Source organism: Alosa pseudoharengus, unplaced genomic scaffold (genome assembly GCF_046254945.1).
Source record: "Alosa pseudoharengus isolate Yale_2024_CS ecotype anadromous, Long Island Sound unplaced genomic scaffold, YU_APseudo_1.1 YU_APseudo_1.1_scf_1, whole genome shotgun sequence".
Taxonomy (NCBI): domain Eukaryota; kingdom Metazoa; phylum Chordata; class Actinopteri; order Clupeiformes; family Clupeidae; genus Alosa; species Alosa pseudoharengus.
Genome location: NW_027468564.1, coordinates 52,481,897 through 52,499,022, shown reverse-complemented (window position 1 = coordinate 52,499,022; position 17,126 = coordinate 52,481,897). Strand labels below are relative to the sequence as shown.

At 43.0% G+C, this 17,126-nt stretch overlaps 1 protein-coding gene across 1 annotated transcript; it reads left to right on the top strand.

The window, feature by feature from the left end:
* The first annotated feature begins 9,619 nt into the window (after window positions 1–9,619).
* Window positions 9,620–12,245, top strand: LOC143112305 (uncharacterized). The gene is made up of 2 exons (XM_076274605.1): window positions 9,620–9,762; window positions 10,605–12,245. Exon 2 carries the CDS (start codon window positions 10,617–10,619, stop codon window positions 11,931–11,933), a length of 1,317 nt encoding a protein of 438 aa, XP_076130720.1. The 5' UTR covers window positions 9,620–9,762; window positions 10,605–10,616; the 3' UTR covers window positions 11,934–12,245.
* Window positions 12,246–17,126: the final 4,881 nt, after the last annotated feature.

Below are 17,126 nucleotides of genomic sequence, written 5' to 3'. Positions count from 1 at the left end.
GAAGGTGTCATTGTTTGGATACTTCACACACACGTGCTTTTTAATTTCACAGACTACAACTACCAAGCTGGAATCAAAGCACATCGATTCCCCTCTCACCAGGCCCGGGGTGGGTAATCGGGAGAATCGGGAGAATTCCCGGTGGGCCGCTTCACTTTTGGGCCGGTCGAGGAAAAAATATTGACATTTTGTCACGTTAGTCTAACTTCTCTTAAAGTAGGCTACACGTTCGGCATTCTGTGCATGGCGCCTCTGCATGGGTTGTAGCCTACCGTGTGAGGGAGTTCTCCCCTCCCAAAAAGAGTTGGTTGGGTCCATATAGCCCGTTTTTTCCAAAAAAAATTTTTTAGATACGGATAGCCGGGCCAGCCCTACAGTAGCCATAAGCGTCAGGAAGGATGGATGGTAGAAAGAGGCCAGGAGGGACTGAAACGGCCAGGTAGATGCTGCTAAATGTGCCAAGCTTCTATTAGGCCTACAGACAAAAGACAAAAGTGGCAACTGGTAAAGAGGGATAGCCTATAGGCAATGATTATTAGCAGTTATTGGGCTAATATTGGACGTTTGTAGCGTTGTCAAGCTATTTGCAAGCAACATATTACATTTCTTAAAATATTAGCCTTTTGAATCCGATTCATAGACTTTGCAGTATGCAAATATTAATAACAAAACTGAAGTTTGATCTGTGTAGGCCTATGCGGTAAAAATTGTAGCCTCTGAGCAGCAGATCAACCAGTCAACCACTGAAAATGATGAGCCCGAAATTAGTGAAAGAGCAAAATATTAATGCTACATGATGAACATATGCCTTTTTTTGCTTAGAAGAGGGTGTAGTAAAGGAGTAGGCTAAATCACCAAACAACAATATAGCCTACCCATGCAAAAAACATGTAGCCTAAACATTAGTTCAATATGCCTCTTTGTGAAAGCGTGGGATAGGCTACTTTCAAAGGCTTTCTTTGTTTCTGTCTTTCTTTCTGTTTTTGTTAAAGGAACCATATGTAAGAAATGTATTTCAATTAATCATAAAATGGCCCTGATATGTCACTAGACATTAAGAAATCATGTTAATTTCAAATACTTATATCACTGACAACTGTAGTCCGGCCAGGATATTGCCATTTAAAAAGTGAAGTTGCAGCCCTCAACTGATGTTGATGTTGTGTTTTGTCATGTCATGTTGTGTTTTGGCCTGATGCACCACCCTCTACCTATCTACTAATCACAAAGTCAGTAGTGTTTTGGCATCCGGGTTGGCAACCTCGAGTCGGGGGAGGAGGAGGGGATACACCGCTCTACAGTAATTTGAAAGTGATTGCAGTACCAGTTTTGGCCAAAATCTTACATATGATTCCTTTAACTTGTGGAATAGTGGAATATTTTTTGTTAACTTCTCAGTTGAAGTGAATTATTATATAATCTTTACACATTTGTTGAACCATGGTACTAATAAAAAGTACAGGATAGTAAGAGCTGAAATGTTGCTTCATTTATCCAATTTCCACCACTATGGAAAACGTGGGCCGGTCTTGGGCCTGAAACTCCCGGGCTGAAAAGTGGCCCCACTCCGGCCCTGCCTCTCACACACCCTGCACGCACTTAAAACGAAATAAACAGGCGTCTTAGTCTCACGCATGTATAGGCAAAACTGTATCAGTAACGTTGGTAAATCTTCCATTGCACAGAATGATTTTTGTAGCACGTGCAACAAATGACAGTCGAAAGATACAATTACAGTGCTGCTATCAATTTGCTTGGTATATCCGCATTTCTAGTTTTCTACAAATGCAATCAATCAAATTGGCCTCCATCACTCAACCAACGCTAACGGTAACATTACCGTTACCTTATTGATATTATAAGATTAACGTACCTGCAGTAAAAACCAAGCATGTCCGATAAACATCCTCAGATTTATGTCGGCTTCAAGAAGAAATGGGAATTACATTTCATGTGAACATCGTCATGATTATTAGACGTTCTCTGCGGTAAATTACAGTCCTTGTAGGAAGCGTCCATTGTTTTTTCAACCCACTTTTAACTTCCAACAAAATTACGTCTCACTGCAACGATGCGCCATCTAGTGGACAAACGACTACTCATCGCCAATACTGGAAATGCAGCCATGATGATGGTGATGAATATTTATTATGGCTTTCTTTTAATCCTACTGAATTTGTAATTATGTATCGGCTGTTCTAATACCGATAGTATGTGGGTGCCTGTGTGTGTGTGCATGTGTATATGTGTGCACCGCCATCTACAGGCCAATGAGTGTACAGTCACTAAATGTACACATAACCTAATTTTTTTTAGACTCCCCCATGGAATACGAAACTTGGCATACCCCCAGAGAATGCCAGGTCAATCATACACATACAATTTGGTGCAGTTCTGAACATCTTAACTGAAGATAAGGGCGATTAAAGCAGAATAATATTGCATTTTCATTTTTTACCGGGGGGGTGCAAATCACAAATGAGTGATTATGGGCCAGGTTGATGTGGGCCCTTGAGACCAACATACCATAAAAGATTCTTCATCCTCAGTGCCACGGTTCAGTTAGTTATTTAGGAAAAACTGCTTTTTTTGCGGTTCGGGGGGCCCAGCACGGGGGTGGAGTGGCCCCCGGGGACGAAACGAAATTTTTCCGTAAAAGTCTAGTGGGGCTACATACCCACCAAATTTCATGTGCCCCGGTGGTTCGGTGTCCCAGGTATCGTTGACCAAAAAATCAGGAAGTAGATGACGGGGAAAAAAAAAAAAAAAAAAAAAAACTTTGACAATCCCTATATGACCGCTTCGCTAGCTTTGCTAGTGGCGGTCATAATAATAACTCAGGAATAACACAGAGGTATAGGCACTAGGCAGAAAGCTTGTGGTTAAAGGGTTTGGGGAACATTCATCCGCGCGCCGCTCCCACCTGCCTCATGATAAATACATGAGAAGGCATCAAACGCATGACGCCCCTCCTGATGCCACCTCCAATGACACACACGCTTCATCAGTCCAGATAGATGCAGCTGCCACCAGAGAGGAGAGTTGCTAATGCAGTGGGGCTCCACGCAACACTACGGCTGGCATAATGGCATATCAGTGGGACAGAGAGAACCAGGTGAGTATGCAGATGTGTGTGTGTGTGTGTGTGTGTGTTTGTGTGTGTGTGTGCGTGTGTGGATGTTGGATGTATGGATGTGTGCGACTTCCATTGCTCTTCCTCTCTGCCCCCTTTAAAGGGCTTGTCATCTCTAATAGAGCCTCCATAATGACTGGGGAGTTCATGAATGATGCAGAGGCCTGGCTTTTGTACAGTAACGTCGGTACTACTGTAGAAGTGCCCCTCAGAGACCGCAGCCAGAGGCGTGGGTGGATGGAGGAGTGTTTATATTGATAAAAATAAAATTAATCCATAAAAGCAATGAAAGAAACACTGATGAATATGGTAGTTGGTGATTCACATGTGTGGACAGTCCCTCTTCAGACTGACACAGTGTCTGTGCATCCGATGCAAGCAAAGCAGGGGTTTACAGAGGACCAGTAGGGTACATGACACAGAGGTGCAGCACAGTATGAGGGTGCTATTTACCCCCTTTTCCTCCTCTTTCCTTATACTGTAGATAAAGGTCATGTGTTTTTGAAGCATTTATTTAAGAAGCTAAAAACAGAGAGAGATCTTCTATATCCTGTATATCCAGTCCCCACACTGATGTACCCCCCCCCCCACACACATACACACACACTTTTACCTCTCTTTTCTTCTTTAATGGTCTTGCCATGTGTTACTGTACACACACACACTTACACACACAAAAGTTGAAAAGTTCATTTAATGGATTAAATGAAAGTGACTTAAGTTCAAGTGAATCAGAGCCAGTGCCATTCACAGTGGGCTGGTAAAGCAGCATCCGATGCTAACACACAGTGACTTTGACAATATCTTCTGCAGGATCTCTTTTGCTGTTTGGATTGGGGTGGTGGTGGTGGTGGTGGTGGGGTCTCCATGCTCCCTCCCTGCCCTCATCCTTTATTGAAGGTGCAGAGCTTTGGCCCTGCCCCCCCCCCCCCCCCCCGTTCATCTCGATCCATCAGTCTGCATGATTTACCCCACTGTGTTTTCCTTACAGCGTGCCGAGGCTGATCCTCAGCGAGGGTCCCCTGCCCTCGCGCATCCACGCTTCACTCTCCGGAGATAGAAGCAGCCCGATGCCCTGCGAGCACGAGAGGGAGGAAAGGGAGAACATACAGCACAGGGGCACGTCAGCGCAGCTCAGCAGTTCAGCAGACGGGAGGGCCAGAAACCTTGAGAACATTTGTGGACGTCGTGAGCGGGCTATCATGTCACATTTGTCCTCGTCTCACTGTCCACAAAGAAATGAGCATAATTATGTACTGCCATGTACACATATGTGTGTATGTTTTTGAGTGTGCACATTTGTGTGTGTGTGTGTGTGTGTGTGTATGTTTTTGAGTTTGCACATTTGTGTGTGTGTATGTGTGTGTGTGTGTGTGTGTGTGTTTGTGTAATAATTGATCAGCAGTGACTCGGAAAGGGCCATATTTAGCTGTGTCAGATGTGCAGTAAGCCATCCCCACTCTGCGTCTTCCGCCTTCAATAAGCTCACCCCTGTGGCCTCTTCTCCAGCGTCTCCGTCCCCATCCCTTTCCCTTCGTCCTGGATTACAATTAGATGGCTTTATGATGAAGCCACGCTCCCTCCTCCTCCTCTTCCTCCCCCGATATCAACACACACACAAACACACACACACACACACACTCGCACTGGCACACACGCACAGGCTGCCAAACAGTGTCGCATCTAACTGGAGATGGGAACAGTTCAGTGCCGGGTCTAATGTTCCCCCAACACTGCCTCTCTGTGACTACTGGGGTGGGAGGGATGCTATAAAAGCAACACCAGGGGATGCATGCATGATCTCATAGGGTCACATAATGGAGAGAGAGAGAAAGAGAGAGATAGAGAGAGAGATAGAGATTTGTTCATTGGGAAGCTTAACTCACAGTTAGGATTGATCTGCACTTATACATCAATTTAATAATAATGATAATGATAACAGTAAGAATAATAGTTATTATTATGACCGCCGCGCAGCAAAGCCATGCCCTACATTTTACAAACCGAAATAGTATTTTCCTTAATACAGAACAACACTTACATGATTTTGGTTTTGATTTTCTAATAGGAGTACGTGTTTGTGGTAACACATGTCATGATAAATTTGATATGTTTGATTTGATGTTTGATCGCTGTTTTGGTATGAACTTGAAGCATCTTTCACGTAATGAATGCGCACTCTAGAAAATGAAAATAGGCCTACTATTGTATGCACTCTGTGCCTGTAGCTGTCTGTGCACGTCTGCAATCGATTACGTTCCTCAAATGGAGAACACATCCATGTCCCCTCACGTCTCATGGCCATTCTATGTAATCAAACTGTGTTTGCAAAATTCCTGACAGTTTCTGATCGCTAAACTTTTGTTTTCCCATCCTGTCGGTTAGCAGTTGATGTGGAAGCACGTACAGTAGCATAATTTGACTTCAGCAGTGACAAGTCCTGCTGCGAGAGAGAGCGAGAGCTCGCACCTGCAAAGTAGTTTTGTGCGCGTGTGTTTGTCTCTGCATGGGGAGAGACAGAAGTTGGTCCGTCCGGTCCCGCATTCACACCGTTCCATTATTAGTTTAACGTTATCAGATAGCGCTGTAAAATGTGTGCAGGAATTTCTCACATTATGATGGCTAGAGTTGCGGGACTTGAAAAGATTATGCGCTATACCCGAAATCCCTCGCTGAAATTTAGGCCCTGCAAACACTTAGATAAAGATACATGCAGGCACACACGCACACAAACACACACACACAAAGCACAGACACACACACAGACATACAGTAAACACACACGCACACACATAAGCATAGACCCAGACACACCCAGTAGACATGTAGGCATACGTATACGCACATGCAGGCACACACAAACACACACACACACACACAAACACACACACCCTCCTTCAAGGGGAAGCGAGACGGCCACCATTCAACCCGAAAAAAAGTCATATAACGTTTCATTGAGTGTATTGCCATCCTGGATGTAGAAAGCATCCTTCGGATAAGGCACAACTTCAGGACCATCACAAAACCTGGATCAACCCCTCAACCTTGATGAGCGGATGCGGTACTCACTTTTCCAATTTCTCTCTCTCTATATATATATATATATACTGTATATATGTATGTATATCTTTCTATATCCAGGATGGCAATGCACTCTTCCATGCCTTGATGAACCTCCCACCAACGTTCGAGGGAATTTGTCTCCTGTCCCTTGACCATATGGTGGCTAAGAAGCATTTTGGACTCCTTTCATGATGATTCTGTCAAAAGAGAGATTGCGTCATGGCATGTCCCAGCGGTACTGTATATCATAGGTGGTCCTGCAACAAGGAAGCCGAGTGACTTCAAACTCTTCCTGGCAAATGATGAGAACAAGACACAACTCTGTAAAATGCTACTTGTTAAATGCTAGGTGTGGGGCAGCAAAGCATCTGCATCTGTATTGATACATTGTGATTTTGTAATACTATAATTATTTATGTCCTCAGAAAACTTGGTGATCAGTGGTCTGTGGAGCCAGATGTGGTGGAGGACATCGAGGCATTTACATGTATAATGTATGGCCAGGCCCACAAAAATCTGTGAACAAGGTGCAAAAAATGATTGGAGAGGATGAGACGCTTACCACCAGATCCAAGGTGGATCTATCCCGGATCCCGCCCTGCAGAGACAACCTGGTCCCACACATCAACCGTGTCAACCACCGTCTGGCCATCTACAAGAGAGCAGCCATACCAATATTCTGGCTTCCCAAGCCCCATGATCCTGGCCAAAGCTGGGAAAAGACAGAAGAGGGTACCCTGGAACCAGTGTGGTCTTGTGGACCTATCCTCCCCACTTCACTTGCTGCTGGAGGAAACAGTCAAGGAGATGGATGGAGATGGTGAAGAAGACGAGGAGCAAGAGACCTGCTGTATGATGAATAGACATCATTGCCCTTGACCTTTTGAGATTTGATTAGAAACACTTTTTTCTATTTCAGTTTATTGTAATACCATATATATACACATTTTGACTATGTTTTTGTTTAAATACATATCATACCGGTAAAATAACGGTTTGAATAGTGACTCATTATTATGGGAGATGTTGAGAGAGATTTGGACCAACATGTGACAATATTTCAAGTAGGGATCATCAACATTTGCTTATAAGACATCTTAAAGACTGTAAAAAATACAAAAGTTAGAAATCATACAGTAAATCAATAGGGTCCATATGGGAGGAGTTCCAGTGATCCAATGTCACAGATTTTTTTTTTGCGTTTATCAATTCCTCATGCAAAGACAAAGAGAAAATGGGTTGGATTGTGTCTGTAGGATGTATTGTTCATGTAGCAGGCAGACCTTGTCTGCTTGCTTGCTCTTCCTCCTGGTCTCTCCTGGCCCCTCTGCTAATGAGTGGGTGGGGCTAATCATTCAATTAGGCCCACCATGTGCTACTTTAGGAGCTCTACAGCAAGAAGCTCGGTAGGTTCCACAGTTTGTCCCTCGGCTGAGCACTGGGGTCTACCGACCATCAGGTATGTTGCTGCCCTAATGCTGTAGACTAAAATGTGCTTGGTTTAGCTAAACTCCATTTCTCTGTAGCCCTGTAGAGGGATGGATATGCTATCCTCATCTGCTGTCAGTGGGAAAATTGGCATAGAGAAGAATATGGGTATGTATAGCTCTAAAATAAATGGATGTTTGGGGAAATGGTATCAGGGTTGATGTATTTTGTTTGTCTTCCAGGTATCACGGCTATTCCATCCGCGTTGCCCTCAGCGTAGGTTGTGCTGCTGTCTTGTCTTGTCTTAGTTTTTGTTTGGTTTGGTTTCTGTTTAGCTTTGCTTGCACTTGACAACTGCCTGCATTGTACTTGTACCCTTTTGTTTTACTTTACTTTTACTTTACTTTTATCTTAGTTATCCAGTGTCCGCCTATCCATAGAGTCTGGGAGCAACAACTTTCATTTGTTTGTTAATTTGGCAGGCAGGGTTCTCGCTGGCGGGAGGCTAGTCAGTCACTTAGTGGTGGTGCAGTAAAGATGCACATTTTGGTGTGAATTATCAGAATGTTTGCTGTGGTCTGCGGTGTTACTATTTGATCTTTCTTGCTGTGCGTGTGCATGTGTGTGGGCTCTAGTGCACATTATCAGTAGTCTGCCTCCCCCAGGTATGCCCCTGCCTTGCTCATCCTGCTCCATCATGCCTCCCCTATGGAACCTGCTAGTTGTGATCAGTTTTAAAATAAAAGAGCAACAAGACAACATAATAAATATTTTTGTACTTTCCTAACTTGGATTAGTGTTGTCTTTTTGCAGCTATCCCCCCTTCCTTTTCCCTGGCTTCAGTTCAATAAACTTGGTCATGTTTTCCCTGGAACTCTGTCTCGTGTATACGAACCTGTGTGCAATTGTGTGTTCTCTTAACTCATTCTCTGGGTGCTAGGCCCAGGGTGGCTTAGTCTGGCTACAGTGATTGGCTGTTAGTGCCGTTCTCAAAAAAAAAAAAAAAAAAAACCTCGCCCTAGCTGCTACATTCAGATTTAAAGTTTTCATTTTCCACAGCTGAAAATCAAGCACGGACACAAAAGATGGTACAAAAAATCAGATGCGGGACAATAATTTGCGTGGAGAACATCAAAATTCCTTTACTAGACACCTTAAGGATTACAGAAAACTAGGTTAAAAAATATACATTTTGGGTGCAGGTGTCTCCCCCTTCCTACCAGACTACCAGTATGAATAGTTAATGACTACTAAGGTCACCACACCGCTGCATGAGGGATTCTAACAGTTACAATGAGTCTAATTATGGACATTCTAGTTATTATGGACATTCTAGTTATGTGGTATTAGTATTCATTTGCTTACAAGAGGAGAAATTGAGCAGAGCCATATCAACATGCACTTTAGCTAAAACTTACACCCTTAATCTGAGTACTAAGGTCACTTCACAGTGACTATGCTTTAGTAACTTAAAGATCCCTTAATGATGCTGTGATGACAAAATGAAAGTGCATGAGCAGGAGGAAAGTGGTTTAGGGGGAAGCTATACGTGACCAGCTGCACAAGGGCTTCTAACAGTTACATCTCACCAGACTAGCCCCAACCACAACAGTTTTCAGTCTTCCTGGCATCAAAAACAGAACAAAGCCTTTTGTAGTTCACTTATAGCACTTTCACTCAGTGTTTGCATAACCTTAATCTGAGGCCTATCCCTAGTTTTATGCAGTTGCAAAAATATAGTTATCTACTGAATAAATTCATCACAAATCAATTCATGTTGTGATATGCACACTAGCTTTCATTTCACAATCGCACTGCTGTTGTGCAGTTCATTTTTGTAATGAGGAACCTATGCAAACGTGTACGTGACCAGACGTGGGAACATAATTAACACCTCACAGGGTCTGCTGACAGAGAGTACCTAACCACAGCTAGTTCTACAAGAATCTAGAAGCAGCGACGTTGTGAGATGATGTGCGGTATGTCTGTGGTGTGTGTTAAAACGTGTTTGTGTATAAGTAGTGACACGGTCATCATACAGCAGTTTGTCAGACTGAGAGAGTCAGTACACTGGGACAGTAGTCTTCACTTCCTAACAAAGATCTTCTCATCTATTTCTCTACTGTACAAAGGAAAAGGTAAGTCATGTCTCCTGGTCCTTAGAAAAGACATTCATGTTTTGTTGTTGTTGTTGTTTAATTAAAGGTGCTGTATGCAAGTTATGTTGCCTATACATTTTTTCAATTGAATTTAAAATTACAGAGTGCAGAGCACCCAGGGCAAAAATGTAGGTTTGAAGTTGACGCTCGTATTTACAGTTTTCCACAAGATGTTCACACAATCTTAAAGGTGTCATATATCATTTATGTTGCCTATACGTCAAGAAATGTTGATTTATTATGACCATAGCACAGCAAATCGGCGGTCATATAGGTTTAGTCAGAGTTTTTTTCCTCCTGAAAGGAGGGTAGGGCAGACACAGTTTTCTGTGAATATCTCGAGAACCGTGGGGCCTAGCAGGACCACATTTTTTGTATGTTGGTCTCAAGGGGCCATGTCAACCCATCCCATAACCACTCATTTGATGTATAGCGTCACCTAGTTAAAAATGAAAAAGCAAAAATGAGGTGTTGTAGTTGCAGGTATCCATGGTCAAAATTGCACTAAACTTGAAGTGTAGTTATTATCCATTATGTCAATGCATGCCAAGTTTTGTGGAATTCCAATTCATGGGGTACCATAAAATAAATTAATATATGTGTACATTTAGTGACTATACACTATGCATGCACAAACACACGTACTCATGAACACACACAAACAGGTACGCACACACACATGCACACATGCAAGTGATTGTACTTTTACTGTGATATTTCTGTTGTTTTTTTACTCACATAATTCTTACAAATGAACTGTTTGGTGCAAAACATGAGCATGTGGAGTGTGTTCCCCATCTTCTGTTCTCCCCTCTCTCCAGTGCTCAGCTTGAATGGCGTATCAGAGGCGCCCCCCCACACTGCTCCTCCTCATCTCCCTCTGCTCCTCACCATGGCCCACCTCCGCAAGGATATATTGGAGCCACCTCGGAGTACTGTGCGTTGAGGACTGCCAGCGTAAGAGTCTGTCTTCAATCCACCAGTGCAAAGTACGCATGGCAGACGGAACAGAAGAACTACATTACTGCTCACCAAACATGGGGAAAGATTATTTAGGATACGTGTGTGAAGGCCTTTGTGCGACGCACAGCTATAGCTACTACTGGTGTAACACAGACCGTTGGGGAAGTTGGGGATACTGTGGAGAGGTGACGGTGTACACAAAGCATTACACCTCCAACTATGATGTGCAATGTTATGATGGCTGTGAAAAGCGGGGTTATGACTACTACTGGTGCCACACCCAAAAGGGGTATGACTACTGCTCAGCGAGAAATAATTTTGATTACAAGGGGAACAAATGTATCAAGAATTATCCCTGTAACAAATATGATAGAGATTATTACTGGTGCTACTTGGAGAAAGGAGGCTGGGACTACTGTGCACCAGTGGAGCCAAAGGCAACGAGGTACCAAACCTACAATCTGGAGGAGTGCATTGATGACTGTCGGTACCATGAGCATGGGGATTACTTCTGGTGCCATACTCAATATAGCTGGGACTACTGCTCACCTCTGTCTGACCTCACCTACAAAGGCGAACCATGTCGCCCAAATCACGAGTGCGGAACCTATGGCTACAGTTATAGCTGGTGCTACACAACAAGCAGTAATCATTGGGATTACTGCGGAATGGTCAGTTATCAAGAATGCCGTAAACAACACTCTAATACATCGAGAGAGTACTGTACTTGGGAGGAGAATGCCTGGAAAGTTGTTTTCAGTGTAAAAACCGATCACAAGGCCATAGCAGAGCCCAACAAGAAGTTACGCAAAGAAGCGTTACAATTAATTGACCGATGGAACAACCAAGGCCTGGGTAACCAATCCAGGTCCAACTTGTTAATGTCAGGGGACCTTCGCATCGACTTACAGGAAGTGTTTACCAGGGATGATCAGCAGTATTACAAGTTGCAAATCCAGGTGAACTCACAAGGCACCATTCTGTCACAGATCAAAGTTCCTGTTGAGACATCAGCGGAAACCATGCGTGAAGCCTTCAAGATGAGTTTAAATCAGCGTGCCAAGACAGAAGTACAAAAACAGAAGTACACATATCCTACCAGTCAAACCAGTCAACAGTTTGGACACACTAACTCTCAAATGTATGTTTTTTTTTCTTTATCTTTATCTTTATTTTTATGTGTCTGAGTAGGTGGTTATTATTATGAAATAGCTGACATTGATTCATGTTGTAAGCAAACAAAAAGTGTAAATAAAGCTACATTTTCAATATCTTAAATTCTTCAAGGGACAGACATTTTGCTCAGTCTCTCAACCAACTTTATATAGTCAGCTGGAATGGATTTCCAACTGCCTTGATGGATTTCCCATACATTGTGAGCATTTGTTAGCTGCTTGTCTTTCACTGATTTTAATTGAAAAGAATGAAGTTGGTTTTAATAATATAAATGATCAGCAATGTTGTCATAGAGGTAAATAGTGAAGACTATGAAATGTGGTGCATGGAAATAATACATTTCTAGAGACCTTTGCCTTCTGACATACTTTGAATGTTGTAGGTATTGTTGTACAATTTAGGAAAAAAGGAATCAAATAAAAAAAAAACTATGAATATGTGTGTGTCCAAACGTTTGGTTTAGCCGAAAGAGTTAGTCAGCATGAATCGTATTAGCAATCACTCAATAGAAGATTCAGCTTCATTTTCATTTTCCATTGTTTCTCTTTCATTCTCTTCAAAGTACCAAATATTGTTTCATTGTGCCTTTACATTTTCTGAAAATTTAAATGTAGTCTTTTGCATTTTTATTTGGAACTTAACAGCAATCAATTGTGTCCATTGCTTGTGTCGGTATGTTCATTCTGAAAATAATTAACGTGACAGATTATTTGAAGGCAGTTTTCACAGTAACAAGTACAAAATGGTGGTACCAACACTGCTCTTTAATGTAAATCAGGTTTAAATCAGGTTTCTAGGCCAAGTATACTATAGAAGGCATTTGGTCTCTGCATTTATCCCATCCGTGAATTAGTGAACACACAGAGCACACAGTGAACACACAGTGAGGTGAAGCACACACTAACCCGGAGCAGTGAGCTGCCTTGCTACAGCGGCGCTCGGGGAGCAGTGAGGGGTTAGGTGCCTTGCTCAAGGGTGCTTCGGCCGTACCCACTGGTCGGGGATCGAACCGGCCACCCTCGGCTCCAAGCCCCAAGCCCTCACCAGTATGCCACAAATGGCCCATAGTACAACCCACAAATAACTTTTATATATTATATTGTGTTGTGTTGTATTGTATTATTTTGACTTTGTGAAAACAATCAGGGGAGTATGCCTAGTCAGTGTACTAAAAGTGTGAAATGTTTCCTCATACAATGGGCTGCCATATATGCACTAGCTACGTTGTTTCCATAACAACCCGAGATGTGGCAAGTGGTTAGTAAAATTGAGGACACTGGACAAAAGGAGCTTAAAACATTATCTTTAAGAAAAACTCCTAGGGGGACTCAAAAGTCGGTCTGTGTATCCATTGTGGTAAAAATCCATATGCCAATACAAACTTTGAAAAAAGTCAGCTGCCTGTGAGCAAAGTCCAGCCTGCATGACTCCACCAAATTCCTCTCAGTGTGCAGGAAACAGTGACTTCCAGTCCAGCTGCCATCCAACAGGTGTGTAATTGATGGTACGGCAGGTGCACCACAACATGCTGACGCCCCAGTGTTCTCCAGTGCCGGTTGGCCATTTCCAGCCCAGAGGGCCGTCCACTGCACAGCTGCAGGATGTTCTGTCTCATGACTCAATGCTCCGTGGAGTCACATCTGCAGGATGTTCTGTCTCATGACTCAATGCTCCATGGAGTCACAGCTGTAATAGACTCATATGAAGCTGCTCTGTAGAACTCATTCTACATTCATCAAGTCAAGTCTACACTGAACGTCTTTATGTTCTACTTATTGTGTTCCTTGTAACACTATACAGTAGATCATACTTTAGTGTTTATGTTAGTGTTAAGTCTGTGGCATGTAAGGACTGCTAACAGTGTCTTTGACTGGTGCAAGGGCAAGAGGGAGCAGTCAAATGAGGAGCAATGAGTTCATGCTGAATCTAGAGTGCAGAAGATGCTGATGATGTCAGTGCAAATGCCGGCGCCAGTGTGCCATGGAGAGCTGCTGGAGATGCCGTGTGTGTGTGTGTGTGTGAGAGAGAGATAGAGAGGCGAGGGGTGGGGTGGAGTACTCCTGCTGGGCCTCTTCCTGCACACAGCTGGCCCCTGACTGTGCACCCTGTTGCTTTAACCCAACACCCTTCTCCCCCCCTCACTCTTTCTCTTTTACTGAAAACACACACACACACACACAGTCATACACACACAGACAGAGTTATAGACTGTCACAAACAGAGGCAGCAACACAGACACACTCACACACACACACACACACACAGTCATATCTCACTCGTGTTGTACTACTATGGCCTCGTGTTGTACTACTAAATTACATAATACAGCAGGAATCGCTGTTTTGTATTACACTACAATGGGAGGTTAATCAAAAGCTCCTCCTGTGTTCTGGACAGTCATCTGACCCTGATATTGTTTTGGTTTAAAGGTGCTTAAAGCAATGTTGGGTAACGTCACTTCTTTTGACGTTCAAACAAAACTCCCTCCCCCTCCCTCCCGTGCAACTGAAACTCTCCTGAACGTGGATCTTCTCAGTGAATGGCTGGAACAGTTTGTTATGTTTTATGGATCAGGCTGGGCTGTCTATAGAGACAACGTTTTTTACAATATATTCAGGGGACAGACAGTTAGCGGATTGTGAGGACTGTATGTGACAAAAAATGTTTTAGCTTAGAAAACATCACTTACAGTGCTGTTAATGGGAAGTTGAAAGTATTGCACCCTAGGATTGTAGTCATTTTACCTGGAAATGTCATCGCTGCTCATTTCTCAACAGAGATTAACATGCGTGATTTATTTTTGTGGAGAGAATGTGCAGGACTGAGCGGTGGTCATATTTTGTAGCACTAAGTAGTACATCTTGTTCAAAAACTACATTTTGCAATATAGACCAGATTTTCAAAGTTTAGCTGAGGTGGCGTCCGTTGTTTGACAGGAGGAATTAATGTACAAACTCTTTTGAACCATTCTGACTTTGCTGATATTGTTATGAAATTGTATGTTTTTTTTTAATCTTACAACAAACGCTAAACATTTTGGAATATGTCTTGACTAAGTCTAAATGTAAAAAGCTCATAAATGCAATCCTTTATTCAAAGTGAACTGATTGTGTTTAGTCTGTATGTTGGTTACATGCTTATTACATAGTAACTACCTACTGTAATGACTGCCCCAGTGGCACAGTACACAGGTAGTTAATCGATCAGTAGATAAGTAGGACTTTATACGGTTTAAAATCATAGTCATTTTCCCCACCAATCCACATACATATAATTACATGGAAAGTGTGCTGCATATTTGAAAGAGAAGGGGACAGCCTACCTTCTGGACTGGTCTACCTCTTTAGTGAAGACAGAGCTAGTGATGCCTAAGAACAGGTGCTGACACAAATATCACTTCAGTGTCCCTGGGCCCTCTCCCTCCACCTGCCTGTGACTTTGATAGATAATCCGCTAATTCTTCACACGAGGATTAAATCAGACCGTAATAACAGCTCAATAGTAATTACGTTTTGCTGCACGTTTGGCAGCTTGTACTGCCGCTTAATTGACTCAATAACTCAACCGCAATGGTGTGACAGTCACCATGTCCCCTGTTTACAGACCACACAGATTTCCATTTGGGTCAGGTTCTAATGGGAGCGCCTTCTCTTCTCTCAACCGTGGCTTCCCCCATCCACCCAGTAAACCTCTCATTAGCAACAGTCTACGGTTAAATCGCATCAATCCTGATAACGGCGGCCTTTATTAATCAGGGAGCTAATGAGTTAGACAGGCACGACTCCGGAGCCAGCCGTTGCCCATCTCGGAGCTCATAAACGAGCGCTGATAATCGCCTCGGCACATTAGCGGAATCATCAGCGGCATGGTAAACCTTTTCAAAGTGCTGTGAATAGAAAAGAGATCACAACATCGCTTTGAATGTTTTAAAAAATCTTAAAACCACTTTTGTGTTTATGGCCACCAAGCACTATCTGTGATGTACAATGAAAACCCTTTTAAAAGCTCTGTGAGCAGGATACTGGCCTTCGCTTTGGTTTTTGGAGACTGGATTTGTGTTTAGGAAAACATGGCATCAAAAATACAAATACATGATACATTTTCATGTCATAGTTTCACAAGATACATTCATTGTGTCCATGATATAGTTAGACATCTCTGTATGTGCCCACTAAGTTCTACTATCAGTAATGTAAGAAGAAAACGCCTCACAGTGTCCTGACTATGTGAATGGATGCACCGTGTCAAAACAATCGATCAAGACTCTAAATGTTTTTTTTACTAGCTCAACAGCTGAAATATTAACAACTCTATGGCTAGCTAGTTGCTGGTTACTTCAACCTGGTGATACACAAAACGCTGAAATGCATTTATTGCATGAAAATACATACCACTATACCTCACCCCTCATAGTTTACAGTTTATAACAATAACCTCTAACTAAGGCTAAAAGAAAAGAAAATGGAGTAATTTCTGCCAGCTTTCCGAGCAGACAGGTTCATGCTTGGCTGTGAAATCACCCTGAATTTAATTAACCTTCTTTAACACAAGCTGCTGCAGCCTGCCACCAGCCCAGCACTGTGTGCTCTAATGTGCCATGTTTCAGCAAGTAGGCAAACACATTTGAACTGAGATTAAAAGTTTACCAGGCACTCGGCTGCCAGCGCCTGAAATTTGTTTTGCACATTTGTGTGTGTGTGTGTGTGTGTGTGTGTGTGTCTGTGTGTTTGTGTGTGCGTGTGTGTACATGTAGACGTGTGTATATGTGTGTGTGTGTCTGATATACAGAGCAGGATGGTGGTAGAGACAGATAGTTAGAAAGAGAGAGTGATTAAGACTGAGTTAAAGAGAGAGAGTATGAGTTAAGGAGAGTGAGAGACTTAGGCAAAGTTACAGAGAGAGAGACTTAGGCAGAATTAGAGAGAGAGAGAGAGAGAGAGATAGAGAGAGAGAGAGAGAGTTAGGCAGAGTTATAGAGAGAGGGAGAGAGAGAGCAAGTTAGGGAGAGCAGCAGAGGGTGAGAGCCTGCTGATAAGCCTTTATGAATCCTGATGCGCTCTGGCCGATGTGCTGAGGTGCTGCTGCTGTTAAATAATTGAGAGATGCTGATGGGGGAGGGAGGGGCTCTGTGCAGACAGCAGCACCACACCACACCACACCACACCAGGGCTGCTGCCTCTCATCAGCTTATGGGTGCAGCATTT